The sequence below is a fragment of the Tachyglossus aculeatus genome, chromosome 4 (genome assembly GCF_015852505.1).
Source record: "Tachyglossus aculeatus isolate mTacAcu1 chromosome 4, mTacAcu1.pri, whole genome shotgun sequence".
Taxonomy (NCBI): Eukaryota; Metazoa; Chordata; class Mammalia; order Monotremata; family Tachyglossidae; genus Tachyglossus; species Tachyglossus aculeatus.
In genome coordinates this window covers 124421694-124445993 of record NC_052069.1, presented here as the reverse complement: position 1 = coordinate 124445993, position 24300 = coordinate 124421694, and the positions used below count along the sequence as shown (strand labels likewise).

General features: G+C 54.6%; 1 protein-coding gene across 2 annotated transcripts in view; it reads right to left on the bottom strand.

Annotated features, from left to right (window-relative positions):
• NIBAN2 (niban apoptosis regulator 2) overlaps positions 1-24300 on the bottom strand; it is a 68951-nt gene that overhangs the window by 6597 nt on the left and 38054 nt on the right. The window contains exons 1-8 of one of the 2 annotated variants that reach the window (XM_038745322.1): positions 22128-22200; positions 13765-13893; positions 13027-13132; positions 12244-12411; positions 3801-3916; positions 2828-2932; positions 1651-1813; positions 304-491 (exon numbers count right to left, since the gene is read on the bottom strand). In XM_038745322.1, the coding sequence (XP_038601250.1) occupies positions 304-491; positions 1651-1813; positions 2828-2932; positions 3801-3916; positions 12244-12411; positions 13027-13132; positions 13765-13845 (927 nt within the window). In that variant the 5' untranslated portion in view covers positions 13846-13893; positions 22128-22200. Of the gene's footprint in view, positions 1-303; positions 492-1650; positions 1814-2827; positions 2933-3800; positions 3917-12243; positions 12412-13026; positions 13133-13764; positions 13894-22127; positions 22201-24300 lie in introns of those variants that run through there. The other variant, XM_038745321.1, reaches the window with a different exon arrangement.

Sequence of the window (24300 nt, the reverse complement as noted above, 5' to 3'; positions counted from 1 at the left end):
GGAGCCCCAGAATTGCTGCGGTCTTTGGGCGGGCTGGGGGGTGGATCCGCAGGCTGGAGCTGGTTTCTAAGGCTCCAGTGCTATCTCGGAAGGGGAGGGTGACTCAAGCACCAACCCTGGGAAATGAGCCCCACCTGTGTTCCCCCTCCCCTTAACTTGAGGCTCAGCTTTGCCCTGCAGCAGGGCATGGATGAACCCCATCTTCCCTTTTCAGACTTCCATTCCTGGGGCGGGGGCTACTCTGGTCTCTGCGGCCTGTGCTCGGGCAGGGTTCCAGCAGCTGGCCAGGGGGGGGAATCTCACCTCTCCCAGTCTGTTCACGCCACCCTCGTTGATGATGTTCATGTTCATGTCGGTCACATCCTTGAAGAAGACGTCACGCACCTCCGCGAAGCCCTGGCTGGTGGGAATCATCAGGGCCTCCAGGATGGAGGCCAGGTACGGCTGCACGTGGTTCCGCACAGAGATCTCGGCTTTTGGGAGGACGAAGGCTGGTCGGGGAGGAACAGGACAGGTCAACCTCTCGGCCCCAACCTCCCCGTGGCGGCCTCAGCCTCCGGCCCCCCTGGCCCGCTGAAGGGTCAAACGTTTCTCTGTAGCACAGGAGTCCCTACCACATAATTCCGGGTCCCCAAGGAACCATTCAACGAGGTAATTGCCCACATAGCCCAAATTCACATTTATGCAGCAGCTGCTGGACTCAGTTTCCACAGCCCTGGATACAGAGCACTGCTCCCCTAGCTAAATGTGGCCCCACCAGCAAGATCCAATGAGGGTTTCCAGGCCCTCTTGAGCACTCTGTCCAGCACAGGCTGGGAGGACAGGGAAAGAAGGAGGCTCTGCCACAGGGAAAGAACAATGGGGCAGGGAAACGAGGGCCAGTTCTACATTCAGACACAGATCCCACTGGAGGGGCATCAGTTTCTTCCTGGTCCGAACAAATTGGCCATCATGTGGCCCAGCCTGCAGAAGGCCAGCCCCAGAGAGAGCTGGAAAAGCTATAGACACCAGTGGATAGGGATTCTGCCTTCTGTAGATGTGCCTCCTTGTGCTCTGCTGACACCAGAACAGGCCCAGATTTCCCTGGCTGGGAAAGGCACCCATTTGCCTTCCAAGAGAGAAGAGAGAATTGTCCCTTCAAAAGTCTTTTGAAGAGTGATCTTTTATTTCTGTGAGGGCACACAGAAGGTTAATGTGAAACTGTTCAGCAGGAATCTCTTCTTATCTAGTCTGTTATTGGGGTGGGGTGGGGTGGGTGGTGTAGCCTGGTTCAAACCAAAGAGTGGCAAAAACCAGACCGGGGGGCGGGGTCTGGCCCCCCCGGGGCCGCTGAGGAGGCAGCCTTGGAAGAGCAGAGCCTTGCCTGAGCCACTGGTACACACCGCCAGGCCTTTACTGCTGGAGAAGGTCAGAGGGGAGGCAGGCTGGAAGTGGCTGAGAGTGGGGAAATCTGCTGTGGATAAGCCACCAAAGGGATGATTCACCCATCTATGGACCCAGTTGTATAGAAAGGGGGAGCCATTTCAGTCCATCAGGTTTCCAATTTTGTCCTGACCTTTCACACTGGCCGGGGCCAACCGCAGCAGCAGCCTCCCTCCCCTGGACTGAGTGAGTAGGGACGGGGTCTCTTGGCCGGGGGCCGGATCATACCTCGGATTTTGCTGGCCAGGTGCTCCTTGGACGTGATGATCTGGTCCATATCTGTGCGGATGGCACTCTCCATCGCTGGTCGGGCGCTCTCGCACTTTGCCACCACCGCATCAAAGTGGGCCTTGGTTTGCTCATACACCATCCTGTATACGGCATCTGAGATCTGCGGGAGACAATGGGGTTGGGTGGGGGGTAGCGTTGCTTCTCCCCACTTTCCTTCAGGCCTCCCTTCACTGTCCTCGGCTGGAAACCAGACTGAAGGCACCAAGCGCTCCCTACTCTCCTCTCTCCGTGGCTTAGGCCAATTGCATTGGGCTTTCCTAGGCCAGTACAAGAGCCTGGGGGTAAGGACTCCATACAGCCCTCAGAGTTTAAGGGAATCAAAGAAGCAGCGTGATCTAGTAGAAGGAACAAAGGCCTGGGAGTTGGAAGACCTGATTCTAAATTCTGGCTCTGCCACTCGCCTGCTGTGTGAACCTTAGGAATGTCACTTAACATCTCTGTGCCTCTATTTCCATCTAACTCCCTCTTCCTTTGACTGTGAACCCCAAGTGAGGCAGGGTTGTGTCTGATCTGACTGCACTGTTATCTACCCCAGGTCTAAGCACAAAGTAAGAACTTAAATACCAAAGTGTTTATGATTATACTGGGGCAATGTAATTCCACATAAAGATGGCTTGAAGTTCTATCTACCTGGAGTCAAGGACAGGCAGGGCCTAGTGGATGCTAGGTTCTGCCCAGGAGAGCATCGAAAGCTACCAGGATGCACTAAGAGGGCTGGGCAATAGACTACCAAGCACTTGGTACACTGCTATGCACATAGTAAGCACTGAAAAAATACAACTGATTGACAGATTGAAACTACATCCTAACAAAGCACAGTTATAGGTGAGGGCCAGTGGCCCTCGGCCCTGGCTTCAGTCTGCCTCAGTTACACCAGCCGTGGCAGAGACTGATTGGAAAGTGGCGGGCTTCCTCCCACCCCGTCCTCTGGCCAGATGGTCTCAGCTGCTTTAAGAGTAGGGCAGAGGGAGCCTGGTTGGGGGTACTGCTTCCACTCTACCTGGGAAAACAGCAGCTGGTGGGCATGAGTGGGACCTAGGGAGGGCAGATGCCAGCCAGCATGGGCAGTCAGGGTTGGTTCCCGGTCCATCCACCAGGACCAGCGCGAACTCACCTGTATCCACTGCCTCTGTCTCTCCTGGAGTTTTCCCTTGAGCTTCGGGACAATTGTGTTTTTCAGCTCTGGGCACAGCTCCTCCATCACCAGGTTGCTTAAGATCTGAACAGTCAGAGCACCAAAGGCATCAGCCAGGCTTCCCCACGGCCCCAGGTTAGCCCTGCCTGCTTTCCACCCTCCCATCAGTCACACTAAGAGACCCACCAGAAGAGCCGGGATTGGGGCTGCTGCTCTGCCTCCAGTTCAGGATGGAAAGGTGGTGGCCACAGGCCAGTGGAGATTTGGATTGGGGCTGTTTATTTTTTCAGTATTTGTTGGGCAACTACTGGGTGCAAAAGCATTGAACATACATGCTAAGAGGAGAGTAAGGAGAGCACAAGCTCACAAGCTAAGAGGCAGTGAGGCTGGTGGGAATTAATCAGGGAAGACTTCCTGGAGGAGATGGAGCTCAGTTTTGATGACAGGGAGGGCTGTGGTCTGATGGATTTTACGGGAAGAGAGTTCTGGAGAGAAAGGAGCACGGGTTACTGTAAGAAGGGAAGTTTGGCAGGAGCAGAGAACAAGCAAGGGAGCAGCAAGTAAAGAGAGCAGATATGTAAACAGGCAGTGGGAGGAGGGGTTTGAAACCAGTGGCCAGGAGTTTATGCTTGATGCAAGGGTCATTTCAGTGAAGATGAGCTGGGCAGAGGAGGGTGGTACAGAGTGGAGAAGGGGGAGACTGGAGGCAGGGTGGCTCCCTACACTCTTGATTCAGGTGTGGAGGACAGGATTCAGCTGCGACCCTGGTCTTTGCTGCCATCTTGAAGAATGTGTCCCGGGGAGAAGGCTCCCTTCTCCCAGCCCTGGTGGTCCTGGCCCTCTTTGCCAGCCAAGTCACTGGGTGATGGACTGAAGCCCCCAGCCGCCACCCGCCAAGTCAAGTTCAGGCTGCTTGGTGACAGGGGCCCATCTGGTTCGGGTACTTCCTTACCTGGACTTCGTTCCCACACAGCATCTCCCAAGTGCCATACTGCTCTTGGGACTGACGGTACATGCGAATGGCGTCTGTGAAGGCCGGGCCCTCCACCTTGGAATGCTCAGGGATTCCTGCGGGTGGAGAGAAGAGAGAATAGGGGGCGGAGAGCATGGGGTCAGCACCGCACTCTTGGGACCCACAGCCAGGTAAATATGCAGGGCAAAGGGACAAGGGAAGTGATTGGCGGGGGGAGCTTTCTAGATTGAGCTGGGATCTGGGCTCTTTTACCCCTCTACTTGCTGGCTATTTCCAAGCCTCAGCCGCTAGAAGTTTCCCTCCTTTCCCCTAACCTGTAGCTCTGTAGAGCTACCCAGGGAGAGGGCGGGGGGCTTGGAGAGGAAATAAATGGCATCATGGGACTCTTAGAACCTTCTGGTCTTCATCCCAGAAGATAGCCTGTGGTCTACCTCTGCCCGCCTCCCAGCCACTTGAGGACTCTCGTGTTCTCCGCCCAGCTCCTCCCTGACACTTTCTGGGTCCCTGTAGCAGGTACAGCATTGCCCCAGGGCCAGGGGCTGGTCCTGCCTACATCCCAAATTGGGGTTCTGAGGGCCCCATGCTTCCCCCTGCTCCACACTTCCCCCGTGCCCTGCTGACCTGGCAATAATAAATAATGATTATGAGATTCGTCATATGATGGTATTTAAGCGCTTACTGTGTGTCAAGCACTGTTCTAACTGCTGGGGTAGATATTAGTTTATCAGTTTGGACACAGTCCCTGTCCCACACAGAGCTCACGGTTTAAGTAGGATTTAATCCCCATTTTACAGTTGAGGAAACTGAGGCACAGAGAAGTTAAGTGACTTGCCCAAGGTCACCCGGCAAGCAATTGGCAGAGCCGGGATTAGTTCTCTGACTCCAGGCCCATGCTCTTTCCACTAGGTTAAACTGCTTCTCTTCGTTTACTATGTCTCAAGCACTGTTCTAAGCACTGGGGTGGATATGAGTTTATCTACCCCAGGGACACAGTCCCTTTTCCACATGGGGCTCACAGTCTTAAGTACGAGGGAGAACAGGTATCGAATCCCCATTTTACAGATGAGGAAATTGAGGCACAGAGAAGTGAAGTGACTTGCCGCATATCACTCAGCCAGCAAGTGGTGGACCCAGATTAGGTCTTCTGACTCCAGGCCTGTGCTCTTTTCACTAGGCTGCTATTCAGGCACCTGTGAGACTCTCCCCATTTCTCCCCTTTTCTCCTAGGCCCAGAGTCCCAAGGCAGCTTCCCCAGGGCGCCCAGAGCCAAGGACAGGATGTGGACTGCCAGGCTGCAGCTCAGTTCTGAGGTCTGAGAACACAGTTGGGCCACCAGCCCAGTCCTGGGTTCTGAGCCCTGGCCCCCCGGGCCTCCAACCCCATCCTGCTGAGAGGAAGGTGGGGCTGCCAGGCCAGCTCCAGGAAGGGGGCCCTGTTGGAAACCCAACGAGGGGAGAAAGTGGATAAATTCCAAGAAAATCTGGTTTAGGGTGAGTCATGACCACCGGCCTTCCTGAGCCTGACTTCCCAGGACCAGGAGACAAGAGTCGTATTTCAGAAACCTCAACTCCCACTGATTGCTTTGAGAAAATTCATTCCCCTTTGCTTCCCTCCCTCCCTCTCCAGAAATCCTTCTGCCTCAAGATCAGAGGGGCCTAGTGGAAAGAGCCCAGGCATGAGAGTCAGAAGACCTTGGTTCTAATCCCAGCTCCATCACTTCTGTGTGACCTTGGGCACATCACTTAACTTCTCTGTGCCTCAGTTACCTCATCTTTAAAATGAAGATTAAATCCTGTATCTCTGACAAACTGTGCAATCCGAGAGGGACTTTGTCTAACCTTATTACCTTGTATCTACCCCAGTGCTTAGTACGGTGCCTGGTACTTACAAGTACCTGATTCAAGTACCATTAAAAAACAAAAAAACAAAAATCAAGATAATGGCTGGGGGCGAAGCCACGCCATCCCTTGATGAGGCAGACCTCTCCCTCCAGAAGTGCCAGGCCTGGTACAAGTGCCAGGACAGCTGAACTGGCAGGAAAGGTCCAGATTCCTGAGTCCCTAAAAGCAGATGGATTCAGGCCCTCATCACCTCATCCTGGTGTTCTAAATGCTGGCTGGTCCTACCCTTTGCTCTACAATGTCGGGTTGGGGTGGGGTATTCCTGGCAGATCCTGGGGAACCCTCAGGATACCCCCAATCTAGTCCCAGGTCCACTGCTTACTCACTGCATGACCTTGGGCAAGTCATATCACTTTCTTTAATGGTATCTGTCAAGCGCTTACTATGTGCCAAACACCACTAAGTGCTGGGGTAGGTATAATTTAACTAGGTCGGTCACAGTCCCTGTTCTGCAAGGGGCAAGCAGTTTGAGTAGGAGGAAAAATAGGTTTTAAATTCCCACTTTACAATTGAGAAAATTGAGACACAGAGAAGTTGGGTGACTTGCTCAAGGTCACACAACAAGCAATTAGCAGAGTCGGGATTAGAACCAAGGTCCTCCAACTCCCAGGCCTGTGTTCTTTCCCCTAGTCCAGGCTGCTTCTCATTGCTTTGTGACTTAGTTTGCTCATCAGTAAAATGGAGATAAAATACTTGTTCTCCCAACCCCTTAGTCTGTCAGTCCCATGTGGAATGGGGACTGTGTCCAATCTGATTGTCATCTATCTATCCTTGTGCTGAGCACTGTGTTTGGCACAAAGTATGTGCTCAATCAGGACCATAATCACCATCATCATCATGGTCATTAATATGCAGAGAGAATATCACCTCCCACACTTCCTTGATATCACTCAGGGAGAGGATTGCCCCCACAGAGGCTGGTGTGGACCCTGGCCAGGCCTCGGGCAACGCCCATGATGAATACCAGGCTGGGCCCCGGGCTGCTTAGAGAATTGCTGAGTCTCCTCTGTGAGGGACACTGTGGCTCTCAGGTCCCCTCCCACACCAGCAGCTCCGTACCCAGGGATACAGGGTCCACTCATCAGGGCACCCCTGTTTCCTACGGGTGGTAGGATGAACAGGCTGCAGCGTCAGCCCCAGGCAGGCAGAGGAGTGGCCGGAGCTCATTCATCTCTGCCTCTGAGTTGACAGCAGCTGGGGTGCCCTTCCCTTTGGTGGGCCCCTCGGAAGGTTTGGCTAGCTCAAACCTGCTTGTTCCCCTTCCCCCAGCTGCCCCTACCGGCCCGCCCCCCTTCTCCAGCCTGGCTCGGCCCCAGCAGTAGGGAAGCAGGATGTGACTGCGACTCAGCACGGGGTTCTCCCGCAGCCAGCGCCTGCCAAGCTGAGCTGAGCGAGGGCTTCCGGCCCAGGGTCCCACCCCCACCCCCCTCCCCTGCCCCCACCGGGGATCCCTGGCTGCTTGGGGCTCTAAGAGCAGCTAAGGGGAGAACTTTCCCACAGTCCTCGAACAAATGAGCGACAAGGAAAGGCAGCTGGATGGGAGATGGATTTATCCCCGCTCCGAGGGGGTGGTGGATTGGAAGGGGGGGTCCATGGGTTAGGGAGCAAACAAGACACAGGCAGGAACATTGGCCAGCCCTAGTCTGGTCAAGCTCTAGTCAGTCTATGGCCTGGAGGAAGGGAGGGAGGAAGGAAGGAAGGGGTGCCCAGTGGCGCTGCCACTGCCAGCGGGGAGGCGGAGATGCTGCTGCAGTCAGCTGGGTGTTGAGGGGAGGATTGCCCCTGGGTACAACAGAGGGTCAGACCTTCAGTGCACCGTGCCCCACTCCAGTGGCAACCCAATAAGGCTCAGCTAGGGAAGAGTTGCCCCTCAGCAGCCCCCAAGGGCCCCTTGCTCTCTGCCTGGGAAGGGTCATTACTCCTGGAACCTCTGCGCCTGTCCTTCCAGCCACATGAGAGGCAGGGTGGGTGGTTACACCCATGCCTCAGTCCTACAGGGCCCCACAGCCCAGCTCCCCATACTGAAGCCCCACCTGAGGGGATCCTGTTGGGAGACTGTGGACCCCTCTGCTGTGGTCTCAGACAACACCAGTTTCCCCTGTAGTAGCGCTATTGGTCTCTGCCCCTCCCTCTAGGATTTCTGGAGGGGTGGGGAGGATTGGAAGAAGAAGAGCGTGGGGGAACAGAACCGGAAGGGAGAGAAGAATGGTGGGGGACAGAATGGTGGGGAAGAGTGTGTGGGTGGACAGAACAGGGGTGGGGATATGGGGGGGGCAGCAGGGGGCACAAACAGCCACACACAGGCTCTGAGGACTTCACCACTTCCCTCTGTCAGCTTCCCCTGTCCTAGAGGATGCCTCTCTGCAGGCCCCTTCCCCAGGAGGGAGATCCCCGGACAAGATACGATCTCTGCTTCTACCACAAATACCTCCTTGGCTCACGGCCTCTTCAGCTTCCTAGTCATGCCGGAGAACGGTAGCCAGTGTTCCCTCATGAATGCCCGAGGCTGAATGGGTTTACCCTGGGCAGTTGGCACAGGCAAGTATCCAGCCTTCAAGGAACCTCTTTGGAGCCCACTGGTCTTCAGTGCACCAGTGTGTGTGCCTGGGCTCACGCATACATCACTCCATTGGTCAGTCACGTGTTCGGGGGAAGGTGCTTGGGGATCAATGCTTGGGGGACCCCAGTTCTGCTTGAATTTCTGGGTGGACTTATCCATTTATTGGCTAAGTTGAACCCAGCAATAGCCACTTGGTAGCCCCAGAGTCTGAGATGCGAATAGGCCCTCTGCCAGAACCATTCCTGGGATCTGTCTGCTTCCCCACAACACTGAGCCAGCGTTGTGGCCCAGGGCCTGTTTTCTTATCCATGTGGTCTGTTTCCATGCCAGGAGAGCAGCCTGTACACAGCTGCCCTGCTGTGCCCATCACTAGTAGTGGGCTTCTCTGCCAACTGCTGCAGGACTCCTGCGACGAGAGGGAGGAGGAGACAGGGGCTCTTGCCACTCTCACCACCCCCTCTCCTTGCCTCAGTCCTGGTCCCTGGTAGACAGCCTAGCATGGGGCAGGGGCGGGTGACTGAGGAATGGGGCAGGGCTAAACAGGGGAACTGAAGCAGGAGTGGCTAGGGCTGGTCAAGGGCAGACCGCCATTCTCCCTCTGCCCATCCACCTGCCCCTGGCCGTGCTGGGAAATTAGTTTGCACCACCTGCTGAGTGGATGGGATCACATCAATGACTCTGGCCATTCTCCCAAAGACAGGCCGAAGGGTCGGACAGTCCTGGACTGTCATTTAGAGCAGTTTCCTTTCTTTCCAACAGAGCTTCAAGGGCTAGCATGGTTACTTTCTGGAGAGGAAACTGCAGGCCAGAGGAACTGAGTAGCCAGACTGAAGGTCAACCGGTGAGTCCAGAGGTGGCCTTGGGATTCACAAGAGCCAAGTCTCCGAGGCTACTCTTTGTCCAGGAAGGTTGACTTCCCCTCTCAGACAAGGGTCTGTTTCCTGCCCTCCCCACAGTCCCTGGCCTCTAACCCTCGAAGCCCGGCACTGGCTGTAGACACAGACCAAGCAGCCCAGAGACAGAGAGACAGACAGTCAGTAGGGACTGGACCAAGATGGGAGCACCAGCACTGCCCAGCTGAGCCCAAGAGCTGTGTTCTGAGCCTCCCACCCTCTCCAGCCTGGTCTGAGGGAACCAAGAACAGCTAGTCTTTGTGCAGTGGGCAGAGAGCCTGGCTTGAGGTGGGAGAGGATTCCTGTGGCCCATCCCCAACAGGGTCAACTGACACCCAGCCAGGCAGAGCCTAAACTGGGGAGGCAGTTGTGAACTGGCCAAGAGGTAGCAGCAGGACAGGTTGGGGGATAGGGATGGGCCCAGGGCCTCAGCCCAGCCTGCAGAGACAAATTGGGAGTGTGGCTATTGGGGGTGTATGGTAGCAGGCAAGAAAAGGGTGGGAGTGAGGTGGGGGGGTGCAGGGCAGGGGTGGATAAGCGAGCAGCAAAACTTCCCGAATGGCTAGTCCTCAGTCATCTATGGCTGGCCCAATGTGAACAGCCAGGACTCCAGATCCTGATTTCTGCCCAGTCAGGCAGTTAGGCCTGCTGGGCTCCAGAATTCAAGACAGCACATCACTGCAGCCTCTACCACTCCCGGCCCACAGCTTCTGCTTAGTGGCACTGACGAGGTGCGTGAACATGCATGTGTGTGTATACGTACACACACACACACACACACACACACACACTCCACCCCCCAACCCCATGGAGACTTGAGCAGGGTGAGTAGGGTGACACACAACTGCTGTTCCCCAAATCCCATCTTCCTTTCAGCAAGGGGCACCCATTGGAGCTGGAGGGTGACTGCTTCAAAATGAACAAGGAAACATGTCTTCCCCCCAACAGGGGTTAAGCACGTGGAATCTGTTTCCCAGGACAGCTGGTATTCCAGAAGCAACACCAGCAGCTTCCACAGGGTTTGGGCAGATCTGTGGATGTCCCATCCCTGCTGGGCCCATCGTGGGGCAGGCAGGGAGGATCAGGTATATGGGATGGTCCATGCTGAAGTGCTGGGAGGTGGGGGAGTGGGAAACAGCCAGGGATGGAGGGAGGGAGGGTCAGGGATGTGGGATGGTCCATGATGGAGCACTGGGAGGGAAAGCCAGTGACAGAGAGGGGATAGACAAGACAGGAGAGTCTGTCCCTAATTTTGAAGGTATGGGACTCCAGGACCTTGTTCCTCCAATCATCTAGCATTCCTGTCAGAGAAGCAGCATGGTCCCCAGGGAGGTAGAGGACCCGGGTTCTAATCCTGACTCCTCCACTTGCCTGCTGTGGGACCTTGGGCAAGTCGTATAACTTTTCAAAGCTAGTCAGGAAATTTCTGCTTCCCCTACTATTTAGACTATGAGTTCCACATGAGACAGAGACTGTACCTGATCTGATGATCCTGTATCTACCCCACTGCTTAGTAGTTTTTTTTACCAAATACCACTATTATTATTATTATTATGCTTATCAGAAAGCAGAGTCCTGGGCTGGGTAGACGAGCGTATGGCGTTACTTGTGGTCTAATGGTCTCTGGACCAATACCCTGGAGGCCGGGCCAGCACAGAGCTAGCCCTGGCAGACCAGATTGGTCTTCCTGAAACCAGACAAGCCAACAACCAGCCAGGGCCCCTTTCTGAGGGCACTGATGTATTCCCTCTGGCAGTGAACACCCTGGGCTGTCTGGCTGTCCAGTGGCCAAGCGAAATGTATGGCAGAGACTGCAAACTGGACAGGGTCTCCCGCCCCCTGACTAGCCCCACTGCTGTTCAGCTCCACGCTCTCATCCAGTCACACCAATAGCCAATGGGGCCCTCCTAGGGAAGGTTCCTGATCCCCATGGACTGGAGATCATGTTGAAAGAGATGGGAGAAGAGGGAGAGGAGGGAAGAGGGAGCAGCATGGCCTAGTGGATAAAGCATGGTCCTGGGAGGCAGAAGGAGCTGGGTTCTAATCCTGGCTCCATCACTTGTCTGCTGTGTGACCATGGATGAGTCTCTGTGCCTCAGTTACCTCATCTGTAAAATGGGGATTAAGACTGTGAGCCCCATGTGGATCGGGGACTGTATCCAACCTGATTAGCTTGTATCTACCTACCCCAGTGCTTAGTACAGTGCCTGAAACAAGCAGCATGGCTCAGTGGAAAGCGCCCGGTCTTGGGAGTCTGAGGTCCTGGGTTCTAATCTCAGCTCTGCTGCTTGTCAGCTGTGTGACCTTGGGCAAGTCACTTAACTGCTCTATGCCTCAGTCACCTCATCTGTGAAATGGGGATAAAGACTGTGAGCCCCACGTCAGACACCATGATAACCTTGTATCTACTCCAGCGCTTAGAACAGTGCTGGGCACATAGTAAGCGCTTAATACCAATAAAAAAATCAAATTACCACAATTTAAAAAAAAGAGGTAGAAAAGAGGGAGGATGAGGAAGGAAAAAGGAAGGAGGAGGAGGAAGAGGGAGAAAGAGGGAAAGAGGGAGGAGGGAAAGAGGGAGGAGGGAAGGAGGAGGGAGTAGGTTTTTCCTCTAGAACCCTTTGAGCCCAACTCCTCACAGCCCCAGTGGGAGAGACCAGTCAGTAGCACTGAGTCTCTGCCCTCTGCAGCAGCCCAAGGGCTCCCCACAGCCCCCTCCTTCTTTTACCTTGAATCTGCTCCTACACATTCAGTACCAAAAGCTGGGAACCAGGTCATCCAACCCCGACTTGGGTCTGAACCCCAATCTACACAACACCTTCACCCAGCCCCAACCGCCAGCCCTTATCCATCCCCAGGTTTCATCCCTCCAGCTGGGCCCTAGTCAGACTGAGCCCTACTCTGCCTTGGGTCCAATTATCTCTGCCTTCTGTGCCTTCCGGTCACTCTCCCTAGGGTCCTGTGTCCTTCCCGGCCAAAAACTGATGGACTGAAGCTCCCCCACCCCACCTCCACCTGCAGCCAGCCTCTCCCCTGGCAGCCGGCACCCTCCCCTCAGCGGCTCTCACCGTTGTTGCAGTGCCGGATGCAGTCCTGGAACACAGCCTGCCACTTCTGCTGCTCCGACTCCGTCATGACACAGAAATAGTAATGGCGGGAGTGGGGGTGCCAGAGGATCAGGGGGAACTCTGTGGGGCACTTCAGGATAGGGGCGGTGCCCGGCTTGGGGCTGGCTCCTGGCAAGACACACACATGGGTAGGGTGACTACGGAGAAGTAGAAGCTAGCTGCCTAGTTTGGTCACAGCCCTGGGACCAGGGCCCAGAGGCTCCTCCCAGCCCTGGCCTCTTGGCCCACTTCATTAGCCCTCAGGAGTGACCTGTGGCCTGAAGGGACACCCCCCATCTCCATCCTTTCCCCATCAGCAGCACACCCCAAGAGGCTTCCATGGGCCACTTAAGGCCAGCTATCAGGGCAAGGCGAGTTTGCAGCAATACCAAAGGGGCAGGGTGGGAGTGAGTCCCAGATGGTAGCACCCGAAGTCCCTCTCTGGTCTCCACCCCTTGCCCAGCACCCTGCCCATGGGTTGGGGGGCTTGGGAGTCCAAGACAGGGGAAGCTGCTGGAGTCTAATGGATGGATGCTGCATTCCAGGCTAGTCCATAGGTCGAGGGCCAGCGACCTCGGGACCAGGTCATCCCATTAACTCAAACTGAGGCTGGGAAAGGGCACACAAGTGGCTGGAATTCCCTGAAGGGCCTATTTCGCCTGCCCGGACTAAAGGAGCTGCACATGGGCCAGTCCAGGCTACTTCTCCTCTCCGTTCAGGGGCCCAATGGGTACCTTAGCCTACCTGGCATGCTGTGGTTGATGAGCTCCAGGTAGCGGTCCACCGTGGTGAAGATTTTGTAGCCGGCACTGTTGATGATGGCCTGGGGTGGAACCTGCCGGTCGTAGGCCTGGAACGGGTGGACACAAAGGGTCAGCGTGGGATGGGTAGAGGCTGTACTGCAGGGAATGTGTCTGTTTATGCTTTATTGTACTCTCCCAAGTGTTTAGTACAGTGCTCTGCACACAGTAAGTGCTCTAGAAATGCAATTGACTGACTGACTGGGCTGGGTCAGTCCCTGGGTGGCTCAGCAGGGCTCTAGGGAGACAGGTGCCATTTCTCATTCCCTCAGGGCTATTGGCTTCCCTAAAAGGTAGAAAGTGGGGTAGTGTGAGGGCCCCTCCACAGTTACCTCCCAGCTCTGGCCCCTCCCCAGCCCTATCATCATCAATCGTATTTATTGAGCGCTTACTGTGTGCAGAGCACTGTACTAAGCGCTTGGGAAGTACAAGTTGGCAACATATAGAGACAGTCCCTACCCAATAGTGGGCTCACAGTCTAAAAGGGGGAAAGCCCTATGGTAGGGGTGGGGGCAGGCCCATGGCAAAGCTGAGTCTAGGCCAAATGATTTGTGAAATTCTTTGGATTAACAGAGGATTTCCAAGACCCAGCCCGGAAAAGCGAGAGCTGGCAGAGTCCCCTTCCTGATGCCTCCCTCCCTAGGCATAAAGAGGAGCATCAGTCCCCAGAGGGACAACTCACCACTTTGTTCTCATACAGCATCAGCCCATAGTTGTGTGGCACAACGCTGAAGCGGTTCCGCCACTTCTTGTTCTCCTCCATGTACTGGAAGAGGTTTCCAGAGAAGATGATCCGCTCCTCCAGCGGCACCTGCCAAGAACCACCGTATGGTCAACCGGACCTGTATTCCCTGGAGCCGTCAGGCGATCCGGACCTGTATCCACTGGGGCCGGCAGGCAGGGGCAGGTAGGAGAGGGTGGCAGTCAGGGTCGGTATCCCTGGGAGCCAAAAGGCAGTCCAGAACTGTATTCCCTGGGATCGGAAGGTGGGGGCGGGAAGGAGAGAGTGGAGGCTGGGGCTGTCATCCCCCAGAGCCAACAGGTGAGGGTGGGCAGCTGAGGGCAGGAAGTCAAGACCAGCATCTCCTGGGGCCGGTGGGCAGGGGCTCCGCATCCAAAGTTCAGGGAGGGATACAGGCTTCTAGTAGTGGCAAGACCCTTCCCCCAACTTACTCCGCCTTTCCTCTCTCCCAGCCAGACATGTTTGGAGCCCACATCCAGGGTACGTGTAGTACCTCCCTGGACCTGGGGGACCTCCCTTCATTGCTCTCTCCCATCAGGTGGGTGGGGATGGAGATGGAGTACAGGCTGGGAGACCAGGACTCCTGGGGTATGATCGTGGCCCATCCACAGGTGCCTCAGGCAACTCTGGGCAAATTGAGCAGGGGGGGATCCCCAGCCCCCTTCTTTCCCTTCCTTCTCAGAACTGGTGTAGACCATCTGGGGCACAAAACCAATATTTCTCCTATGTGTTTCTCTGCTCCCAACTCACAGATTTAATGTAACTTTATCCCTGTGCTTGTCCCACCTCCATCATTAGCCAGGAAAAGGGTTGGGGGCTGGCGGGGGGGGGGGGGGGGGGGGTGTGTGTGAGTGGAGGGCATGGTCCTTGCCCTCCAGTAGTGTCTACTCTTATCCAATCGGAGTGAAGTACAGAGCTCGGTCCATGGGGCAAGCTTTGGCCTTACGGGCTGACAGCCTCCTGGAGCGCAGACTGGGGAGACAGAGGAGGCAGAAGAAGCAGTGGATAGGGACCCCCCTACTGCTCAGAGGGGCAGGAGAGGTAGACGTAGAGTCAACTACAGCATGAGGGAGGCAACACACACAGCCCCATCACCTCCCCGGCATGCTGTAAGGTTCGCCCCCTGCCACTCACGAGGTCCCTACCAGCTTCAGTGGGGCCCTGCCTACGGGTGGTGGGTCCTGGAGGAGCTAGGACTGCAAGGTCTCCAGCCCCTCTGCCTCTGGCCCCTAACCCCAGCTTGGTGTCTGCACCAGTGCCTGGACCTGGTGGGGACGAAGAGAGGGATACAGGCTGCTCGTAGTGGCAGGACCTTCCCCGCAACTTACTCCACCTTGCCTACTTCCCAGCTGGACAGCCGTGCCTAGGAGGCAGGGGCTGTGGGTGGGGGTCAGGCAAGTTGCCCTGTGCCCAGGAGCCCCCTGCCCCACCAAAGGCCGCTGGAGGCCCGAAGGGTGAGGCTGGCCTGATGGGGCCCTTCTCAAACCCAACACATCCAAACAGCTCCTACTGCCCACTGGCTCACTGCTCTGGGGTGGAGGGGAGGGAAGTTTCAATCCTGTTTGAAGCTCCTTCATGTCACCCATTGTGTGTGAACAATGGGGCTCCTTGTGCAGGCTTCCTACCCCGGGATAAAAATATTTACAAAAAAGGGCAGCAGCTTGAGACTTGGGCTGTGCCAAAGGGAAAAGGAATTTGGAGCCTAGAACACAAGAGTCGGTGGGGGGAAGAGGTCTAAATTTAGACTTTATGACGGGCAGGACTGACTCTACATCTGGTAACTGGAGTCTCACTGTGAGGGGGTGGGGCCTAGTCTCCCTGTAAGTGTCATTATTGGCCCCAACCCCCTCCGACTCCTTCCCCCAGCCCAATGGCACCCCCTCCTCATCCCCCTCCTCGTTGTTTGTCCTCATTAAGCCCCCTGCCCTTTCCCCCATCTGACTTCTAATTCATTCCCCTCAGACTTCCCAGCAGCAGGAGGCACAACACAACCACACCACAATAGAAGCAATGAGAATCCTAGATTCAGTACACTCTATCAACCCCGGAGAGGCTAGCTTATTTGAAGGAAAATTCTCCCGTGCTTTTTAGTTTTAGAAAACCACTCCGGATCCTTTATAATGTTGTTTATCTTTACCCACTTCCCCTCGTATTTATAGAGCACTTTCCCTGCCAAAACATCTCCACATCTATTAACCCTGGGAGGAAGGGAGGGGCATGTATTATTATCCCCATTTCATAACTAAGAAATTAAGGCCTAGAGAAGTTACATGACTAGCCCAACGCCATTAAGTGGCAGAGCTGAAGCCCAAATCCCAAGTCTCCTGCCTTCCAACTGAGACCTCTCCCTCTGGACCAGAGCTCCCCTTGCCAGTCTGGCCTGAGAAGGTGAGGAAATGGAGACCCAAAATCAATCAATCAATCGTATTTATTGAGCGCTTACTGTGTGCAGAGCACTGTACTAAGCGCTTGGGAAGTACAAGTTGGCAACATATAGAGACAGTCCCTACCCAACAGTGGGCTCACAGTCTAAAAGGGGGAGACAGAGAACAAAACCAAACATACTAACAAAATAAAATAAATAGAATAGATAAGTACAGGTAAAATAAATAGAGTAATAAATATGTACAAACATATATACATATATACAGGTGCTGTGGGGAAGGGAAGGAGGTAAGATGCAGGGGATGGAGAGGGGGACGAGGGGGAGAGGAAGGAAGGGGCTCAGTCTGGGAAGGCCTCCTGGAGGAGGTGAGCTCTCAGTAGGGCCTTGAAGGGAGGAAGAGAGCTAGCTTGGCGGACAGGCAGAGGGAGGGCATTCCAGGTCCGGGGGATGACGTGGGCTGGGGGTCAATGGCAGGACAGGCAAGAACGAGGTACGGTGAGGAGATTAGCGGCAGAGGAGCGGAGGGTGCGGGGTGGGCTGTAGAAGGAGAGAAGGGAGGTGAGGTAGGAGGGGCAAGGTGATGGAGAGCCTTGAAGCCCAGGGTGAGGAGGGCTGCCCCATCCTCCCTAAGCGTTCATTGGGTCCGGCCCATACTGGCCGAGGGGGTCAGGGCTGAAGCTGGTGGCTTCCTCTTTCCTCTGCCCGAGCAGGTACACTGGGCAGCCCACTGGCAGAAGCTTTCATCAGAATGCAATCCCTTTCCCAAGGAATCTGACTCTGCTTCTGCCCCCACCGGCTGAGGATCCGGCTGAGGGCTCCTGCAGGTCTCTCATGGAGGTAATCTAAAAGCTGCCAGTGGCTAAAAGAGATGCTCTCAAAGTTACCAGGCGATGCTCAGCTTGGGACCCCTGCAGGCCCTAGCCTGACAAGGCTCTTCTGAACTTTCTGGGCAGAAAGCTGAAGGGACATTCTGTATGGGTAAGGGTATGCACTGGGTGCCCACGTGGGTGCAATGCACTGAACTTGGAGCTGGGGAACAGCAACGGAAGCCCGAGTCTCTCCCCCTTTTAGACTGTGAGCCCACTGTTGGGCAGGGACTGTCTCTATATGTTGCCAATTTGTACTTCCCAAGCGCTTAGTACAGTGCTCTGCACACAGTAAGCACTCAATAAATACGATTGATGACGATGATGATGATGATGATGAGACACCTTCCTTGCCCGCAAGGAGCTACACTCACAGATGTAGAAATACATACCAGCAGTGGAATCAGAATAAGGGTGAAAGGTCAATCAAGTATCTATAGGCGCGCATGACACACACATACACACACAAACAGTGGCTGAAAGTATAAGATTCAGGATGCTTGTTGGAGGTAGGATTTTGAAAATGGGGAGATCTGGAAGATTTTTTTGTGTGGTGGGAGATTTGGGGGCAGAGTTTCAGGCCCTGGGGACAATGTGAGCAAGGGATCAGAGGTCAGGTCCAGCCAAGAAAGGGGCTTGGGAGGAAGGAAATGTGTGAGTGGGTGAGGAGAGCTGATAAATAAGGCGGAGGGAGCTGGTGGTCTTAAAGCTAGTAGTAGAGACAGAATGACGCCACCTCTATCTGGGTGGAGCAAGCTGGCTGGCAGAAAGCTTGTTTCTCTTGGCCTCCCAATCTGCCCTCTTTCCTGAGCCCCCAGCCAAGGGGGCAGGCATGGGGAGGGGGCAGCCAGGCATGGGGATGGGGCACGCAGGGGGGGCCAGCAGGAGGGCAGGTTGTGTGGGGGAAAGGGAGGGCAGAGGTTGCCCGGAGCTCTGTCTTCTCCAATGACACACACATCTCTCCAGGTCGCCAGGCAAGGCCACATCTCCCTGGATGCAGATTCAGACCCAGGAGCCACAGTTCCCATCCTGACCTCTGCCCTGACACCCACGAAAACCCTCCTGCCCCCACCAGCCCAGGTCAGCAGATGGAGCCTGGGGCTTTGTCATGGGCTTGCGTAGCTGATGGAGCCCAGGGCTCTGGCACGGGCCTGGCCAGCGGGAGAGTCACGTCCCTCTGGTCCTGAAGACTGAGAAGGGAGGTGTGGCACTGTCAGGGGAAGAGGCTGGGGGACCTACAGACATCAAGATTCACTGCCCCCAATCGCCCTCAGCTCAGCTGCCTGGGGGCATTCAAACATACCCCAGGCCAACTGCCCTGACTGCATCACCCTATCACCCCAGAAGCAGTATTGCCTCGTAGACAGAGCACAGGCGTGGAAGTCAGAAGTACCTGGATTCTAAGCCTGGCTTTTCCACTTGTCTGTGTGACCTTGGGCAAGTCACTTCACCTCTCTACCTCTCTGTTACCTCATCTGTAAAATGGGGATTACAGCTGTGAGCCTCATGTAAGACCCAAACTGTGTCCAACCTGATTTACTTGTATCTACTCTAGAGCTTAGTACAGGGTCTGGCACATAAAAAGCACTTAAATACCATTAAAAAAAACAAACAAAAAACCAAAAAACATTACTCCTGTGGTGAAAGGGACATGAAACAGAGGTAGCTAAAGGCACTATTACTTCTTTTTTCTTATGGCATTTATTAAACGCTTACTATTTGTCAAGCATTGTTCTAATCGTTGGGGTCGATATAAATCAATCAGGTCAGACACAGTCCCTGTCCCACATAGGGTTTACTGTCTAAGTAGGAGGGAGAACAGGTATTGAGTCCCATTTTACAGCTGAGGAAACAGGAACAGAGCAGTGAAGCAACATGCCCAATGTGACAAAGCAGGCAAGTTCATTCATTCAATCGTATTTATTGAGTGCTTACTGTGTGCAGAGCACTGTACTAAGCGCTTGGGAAGTACAAGTTGGCAACATACAGAGACAGTCCCTACCCAACAACAGGCTCACAGTCTAAATGAGCACGTGGCAGAGTCGGGATTAGAAGCCAGTTCCTCTGATCCCAGGCCCATGCTCTTTCCACTAGACTACATTGCTTCCTCTATCTTCTACCACCACCACCACCACCACTACTACTACTGGGGATCCAGCCCCTTAAAACTGTTTCTCAGTTGCTAAACTCCCCTGGATGGGGCAGTAGATCTGAACTACAGCCAAGCCCAGCTCGGCCCTGGGGCTCAGCAGCCAACGCAAGCTCCTCAGGGCCAGTGCAGGGACTGTGCCTGGAGTCCCAGCGAGCTCTGGCTATATCAATCCTCTGAGAAGTGGGTTAGACAGCCCCAAGACGAACAAGACCTCCAGGAGGGTCAATGGCATCAGCCCCTGAAGGGAGGAGGAAGGTGCTTTCAATTCATTCATTCATTCAATCGTATTTATTGAACGCTTACTATCTTCAGTGTCCCTGGTGCTCTCCTCTAGGAAAGATGGAGGAGAAGAGTCCATTAGAGCATGAGCTCCTTGAGGTCAGGTTATTTACTGCTTCTGTGGCACTTGCCTAAATACTTAGAACAGTACTTAAGAATACAGAAGACACTTAAATAACTATTTTGATTTTCTTTCCACTTCCTGGGCTAATGAGAGTTTTAAAGACTGTTTAGCCTACTGGACACCCAACAACAAAGAACTCAATGTCAATGGTATTTATGAGAAGTAGCGTGGCCTAGTGGAAAGAGCCTGGGCGTCATAGGATCTGGGTTCTAATCTCAGCTCTACCACTTGTCTGCTGTGTGACCTTGGGCAAGTCACTTCACTTCTTTGGGCCTCAGTTACCTCATCTCTAAAATGGGGATTGAGACTGTGAGCCCATGTGGGACAGGCATTGTGTCCAACTCAATCTGCTTGTATCCGCCTCAGCAATTAGTACAGAGCCTGGCACATAGTTAAGTGCTTAAATACCATTATTATTATTATTATTATTATATAACCTAAGCCATTTAACTGTGGGCAGGGAATGTGTCTGTTATATTGTTGTTTGTACTCTCTCAAGTGCTTAGTACAGTGCTCTGCACAAAGTAGGTGGTCAATAAATACTATTGATTGATTCTCTGAACCTGTTTCCTCAACTGTAAAATGGGGTTAAATACCTGTTCTCCTTCCTACTTAGACTATGAGCCCCATGTGGAACAGGAATTATGTCCAACCTTGATTAGCTTGCTTCTACATCAGCCCCTAGTACAGCTTGGCATATAGTAAGCCCTTAAATAACATTATTATTGAGCACTGTACTAAGAACTTGTAAAAGTAATATGAGTGTTGCGGTCCATGCCCATGAGGAGCTTTCAGTACATGTACGTACACCCCCCCCCCCCCCACCCCCTCCTGCTGTAACAGGACTCCTACAAGGTCCCACCAATGATCGATCGTCTGTCACTGCAGCAGCCTAGCCCCACCTGCAGCCACTCCCACTGTGATAGAAGCCCCTTTGCTGCAGTTCCCACCCTAACTTTGAGCCCCCTCCCCTGCCCTTTCCCCTCACAGACATTCTGCTCTGCCCTCCAGCCACAGCCACTCCCTCTGACCAACTCTCACACAGCTGGGGAGTGGGGCTACCCAGTCTCAGGCTTCAATCTCTGGAAAGGCGACAACAGAGACACAGATTCCTTAACCATTCCTCTCCTTGCTTGCCCACCCAGGCCTCAGTGCCCACCCCCACCCCCTTCCCCTGCTCACCCTTTGCCCTCTTGTTCCCCTTCCTTCCTGGGGAGGAGTCTGGGAGCTGAGCCATCACATCACATCACACTCTTGCCTGAGTCAGAACGAATTCCTTCTCCCGAAAATTGTCAATGAAAAGGGGCACTTTAGGGGACGGCATCCTCTGCAGCCAGAGGGAAAGAGGAAGTCTCAGCCCCTGTTTACCACCAAAACTGTGCTTCCAGAGCAATGAGGAGACCCAGGGGTTCATGAGCAGGTGCCCTACCGCTGGCAGCAGCAACCCCCTACCCCCCCCGCCCTTTAAATCCTGCCCAGAGGCAGTGGAGAATACTGGGAACCCATGCAGGTCAGCACCCAGCTTCCCAGTGACTGCAGGGGAGAGAAGGGATCTGGCAGCCCACATAGCTGGACCTCAGTGGACTGGCCTCTCCAGCGGACTCAAAAAAGCAGGGCCAAACAGGGAGGTAGGGTGGGCTAGTGGAGGGCACACAGAATTGGGAGTCAGGAGACCCAAATTCGGGTCCCAGCTCTGCCAATACTCTGCTGTGGGATCTTGGGCAACTCACTAACTTTTCTGTGCTTCAGTTGCCTCAAGTGTAAAATGAGGGCTACAAACCTATTCTCCCTCCTTAGACTGTGAGCCCCATTTGGAACAGGGACTATGTCTAACTTGATTATCTTGTATCTACCCCAGAGCTTGGTATAGTTGCTTGGCACTTAATAAATGCCATCATTGTTATCCACTAAAGGTTGAGTCTGGAGACAGCTGTCAGGGGGCTGGAATCCTGTTCACTGCTCAGGGGGGAAGCTCTGAACACATCCCTTGGGGCAGGCTCCTCCACCTCTGAAATGGGGATGTGAGTCCAGAATGCAGAGAGCCTGGGAAGCCAGGAGCAGAAGGAAGTGAGGGATGGGGCTGGGGATAGGAGTGGGGGGAGGTTGGGGGAAAGGTGCACAGCTCAGCTTTTCTGGTTAGGGCATAGTTGTGGCCTGGCATCTTGGGGCCCAGCATGGACGCTGGTGGGGTGGAGGTGGTGGGGCTGGGGTGTGGGGTGTCCAGACAGGAGGAAGGGAAGTGAGGCCATGTCCAAGAGCAGGATACCAGCACATGGTCCAGGGATCGGGAAACCCAAAGGAGCAGACCAGGAGGGATGGGCTGCTTAGGGTGGAAGGGAAAAAAATTAGACAAGTGCCTGTGGGAGACCAGGGACCATGCGTGGCCACTGCAAGGCACTAAGGGTGATGGGAGTTTCTCCAGGGGACCCACGCGGGTTGCAGAGAAGGAGGGGGTAGACACCAGAAATGGGGAGGCGGGGAGCACTTGACTCTTACCGATGGGGGGAGATTAGCCGAGGGTTAAAGGCAGATGGAAGCCCAGTGGAGATGGCCGCAGGAGGACAGCATTGGAGAGACTAAGGAAAGGAAGAAGAGAGAAGACAGTAAGAGCTAGAAGAGGAACTTCAGGAAAGAGGACTCCAAAAAGGGGAGGGTGAGAAGGAAGAAAGCGTCAGATACGGAGGCGCCCACAGAACAGATCAGAACAGGTGGCACCACAGATCTAGGCAGCGGGGAGGCGGAGCTGACTACACAGTGCAGTGGGAGAGCAGAGAGCAGCAAGAATCCAAGCTGGCTAAGACCCCGGTCTGTGGCAGCCCAGAATCTGAAAAGCAGATTGCTTGTTGTCTCCTTGGCTGAGTGGAGGGTGGGACTAAGTGGAAGTGCTGGCAGACCCCACAGAGGATCGTGGGTGGGGGTGAGGGGTGGTGCAAATGCTCCACAAATAATAATAATAATAATGATAATAATAATGACGGCATTTGTTAAGCGCTTACTATGTGCAAAGCACTGTTCTAAGCGCTGGGGGATACAAGGTGATCAGGATGTCTTACGTGGAGCTCACAGTCTTAGTCCCCATTTTACAGATGCGGGAACTGAGGCACAGAGAAGTTAAGTGACTTGCCCAAAGTCACACAGCTGACAAGTGGTGGAGTCGAGATTTGAACCCATGACCTCTGACTCCAAAGCCCGTGCTCTTTCCACTGAGCCATGCTGCAAATGAGACCAAAATTACTGGTACCCTCAACCGGGTTGGGTCAAGCGCTGGGGAAGAGCACAGTGACCTGAGGAGCAAGAGATGGGTCATGGAGGAAGGGATTTGAATGAACCGGGCAGTGGAGGGGGCTCAAAGTTAGGGTGGGAACTGCAGCAAAGGGGCTTCTATCACAGTGGGAGTGGCTGCAGGTGGGGCTAGGCTGCTGCAGTGACAGACGTGATCGATCATTGGTGGGACCTTGTAGCAGTGGCAGAAAGCTCTCTACCCAGACCAGGGCACTCCAGCTGCGTTTTCTGCACTAGCCAGATGTCGTGAGTCAGGAACTCTATAGCCTTGCACCACATCTCCTCCTTGGGGCATCAGAGCAAATTCTCACAGAGCCAAGGGGCTCCACTACGGAAATCATTCTGCAGAAGTGACGCAGCGAAGCCGTCAGTGAGACTTCTTCCCAGTACCATTAGAGTCCCAACTGGCCCCCGCGTTCAGTGAGCAACTGTAGCCCCAGCCGCTCAGAGGCAGGCAGGACAGCTCTCTACAGTGGGCTTGAGACAACCCACTGCCCCCACAATTCCACTCCAACGCTCCCTCAGGGTCGGTCACAGTCCACCCGACTGCTGCAGGGAGGAAGCAGTGATGTAGGACCTTCCTTCCTTCTTAGGTTGGGAGCTGCCAGCCTCTCCCTACCAGACACCCCAGAGGCCCCCAATTCGTCCACTCATGCTCCCGGGGGCCAGCTGTAGCCCCAGCTGCTCACACACTCAATTCCCCAAGAACATCCCTCTGGCTGGACCCAGCTTGGGAGAAAATCATGTGGAGGTTCCCGTCCACACCGCTGAGGGGAGAGACTCTGCCCTGTTGCCACATGGCTCCTGAACCAGGTAAGCCCGAGGTAGTGTGATTTTCATCGATCTATTGCCCTGTGCTTACTAAAACATGGATAAGAGTCCCCCCCACCCCTACAGGAAGCTTTTCTTGATTGCCGTAGTACCTTCTCACTTTCCAGCCCTTCCTGACCACCTCCCTTTGGGGGGCCCGGAGGACGAAGGGATGCTTAGCTAACTAGAGGTCAGGGCCCTGGACAGAGTTTAGCAGGTGGTGGGCTCAGGTCCTGAACCCACGCCAGCACCCCAGCATCTTTGGAGAGACACATGGGGGAGTGGACATTTTTCCATTTCCGGTCTGATGCGGCCTCCCCATTAGCTTGCGTCTGCAGACCCCATGGACACAGCATGCCCCAGGGTGGTTCTCCCGCTGTGTTGACAAGAAACGTCCAGGGTTGGGTGACACAGGGCATCACCATTAGGGATCCAGGGGCACAAGCCTCAGGAGATAGGCTGGTTGCCCCTAGTCTGAAGGGTGAGGAATGACTCAGGGCCAGTCTGAACCCTGAAGAATCCAGTCCCTACAACCGTCTCTCTAGCATCCTGGCTGGGACGGCTCCCTAAGCAAGGG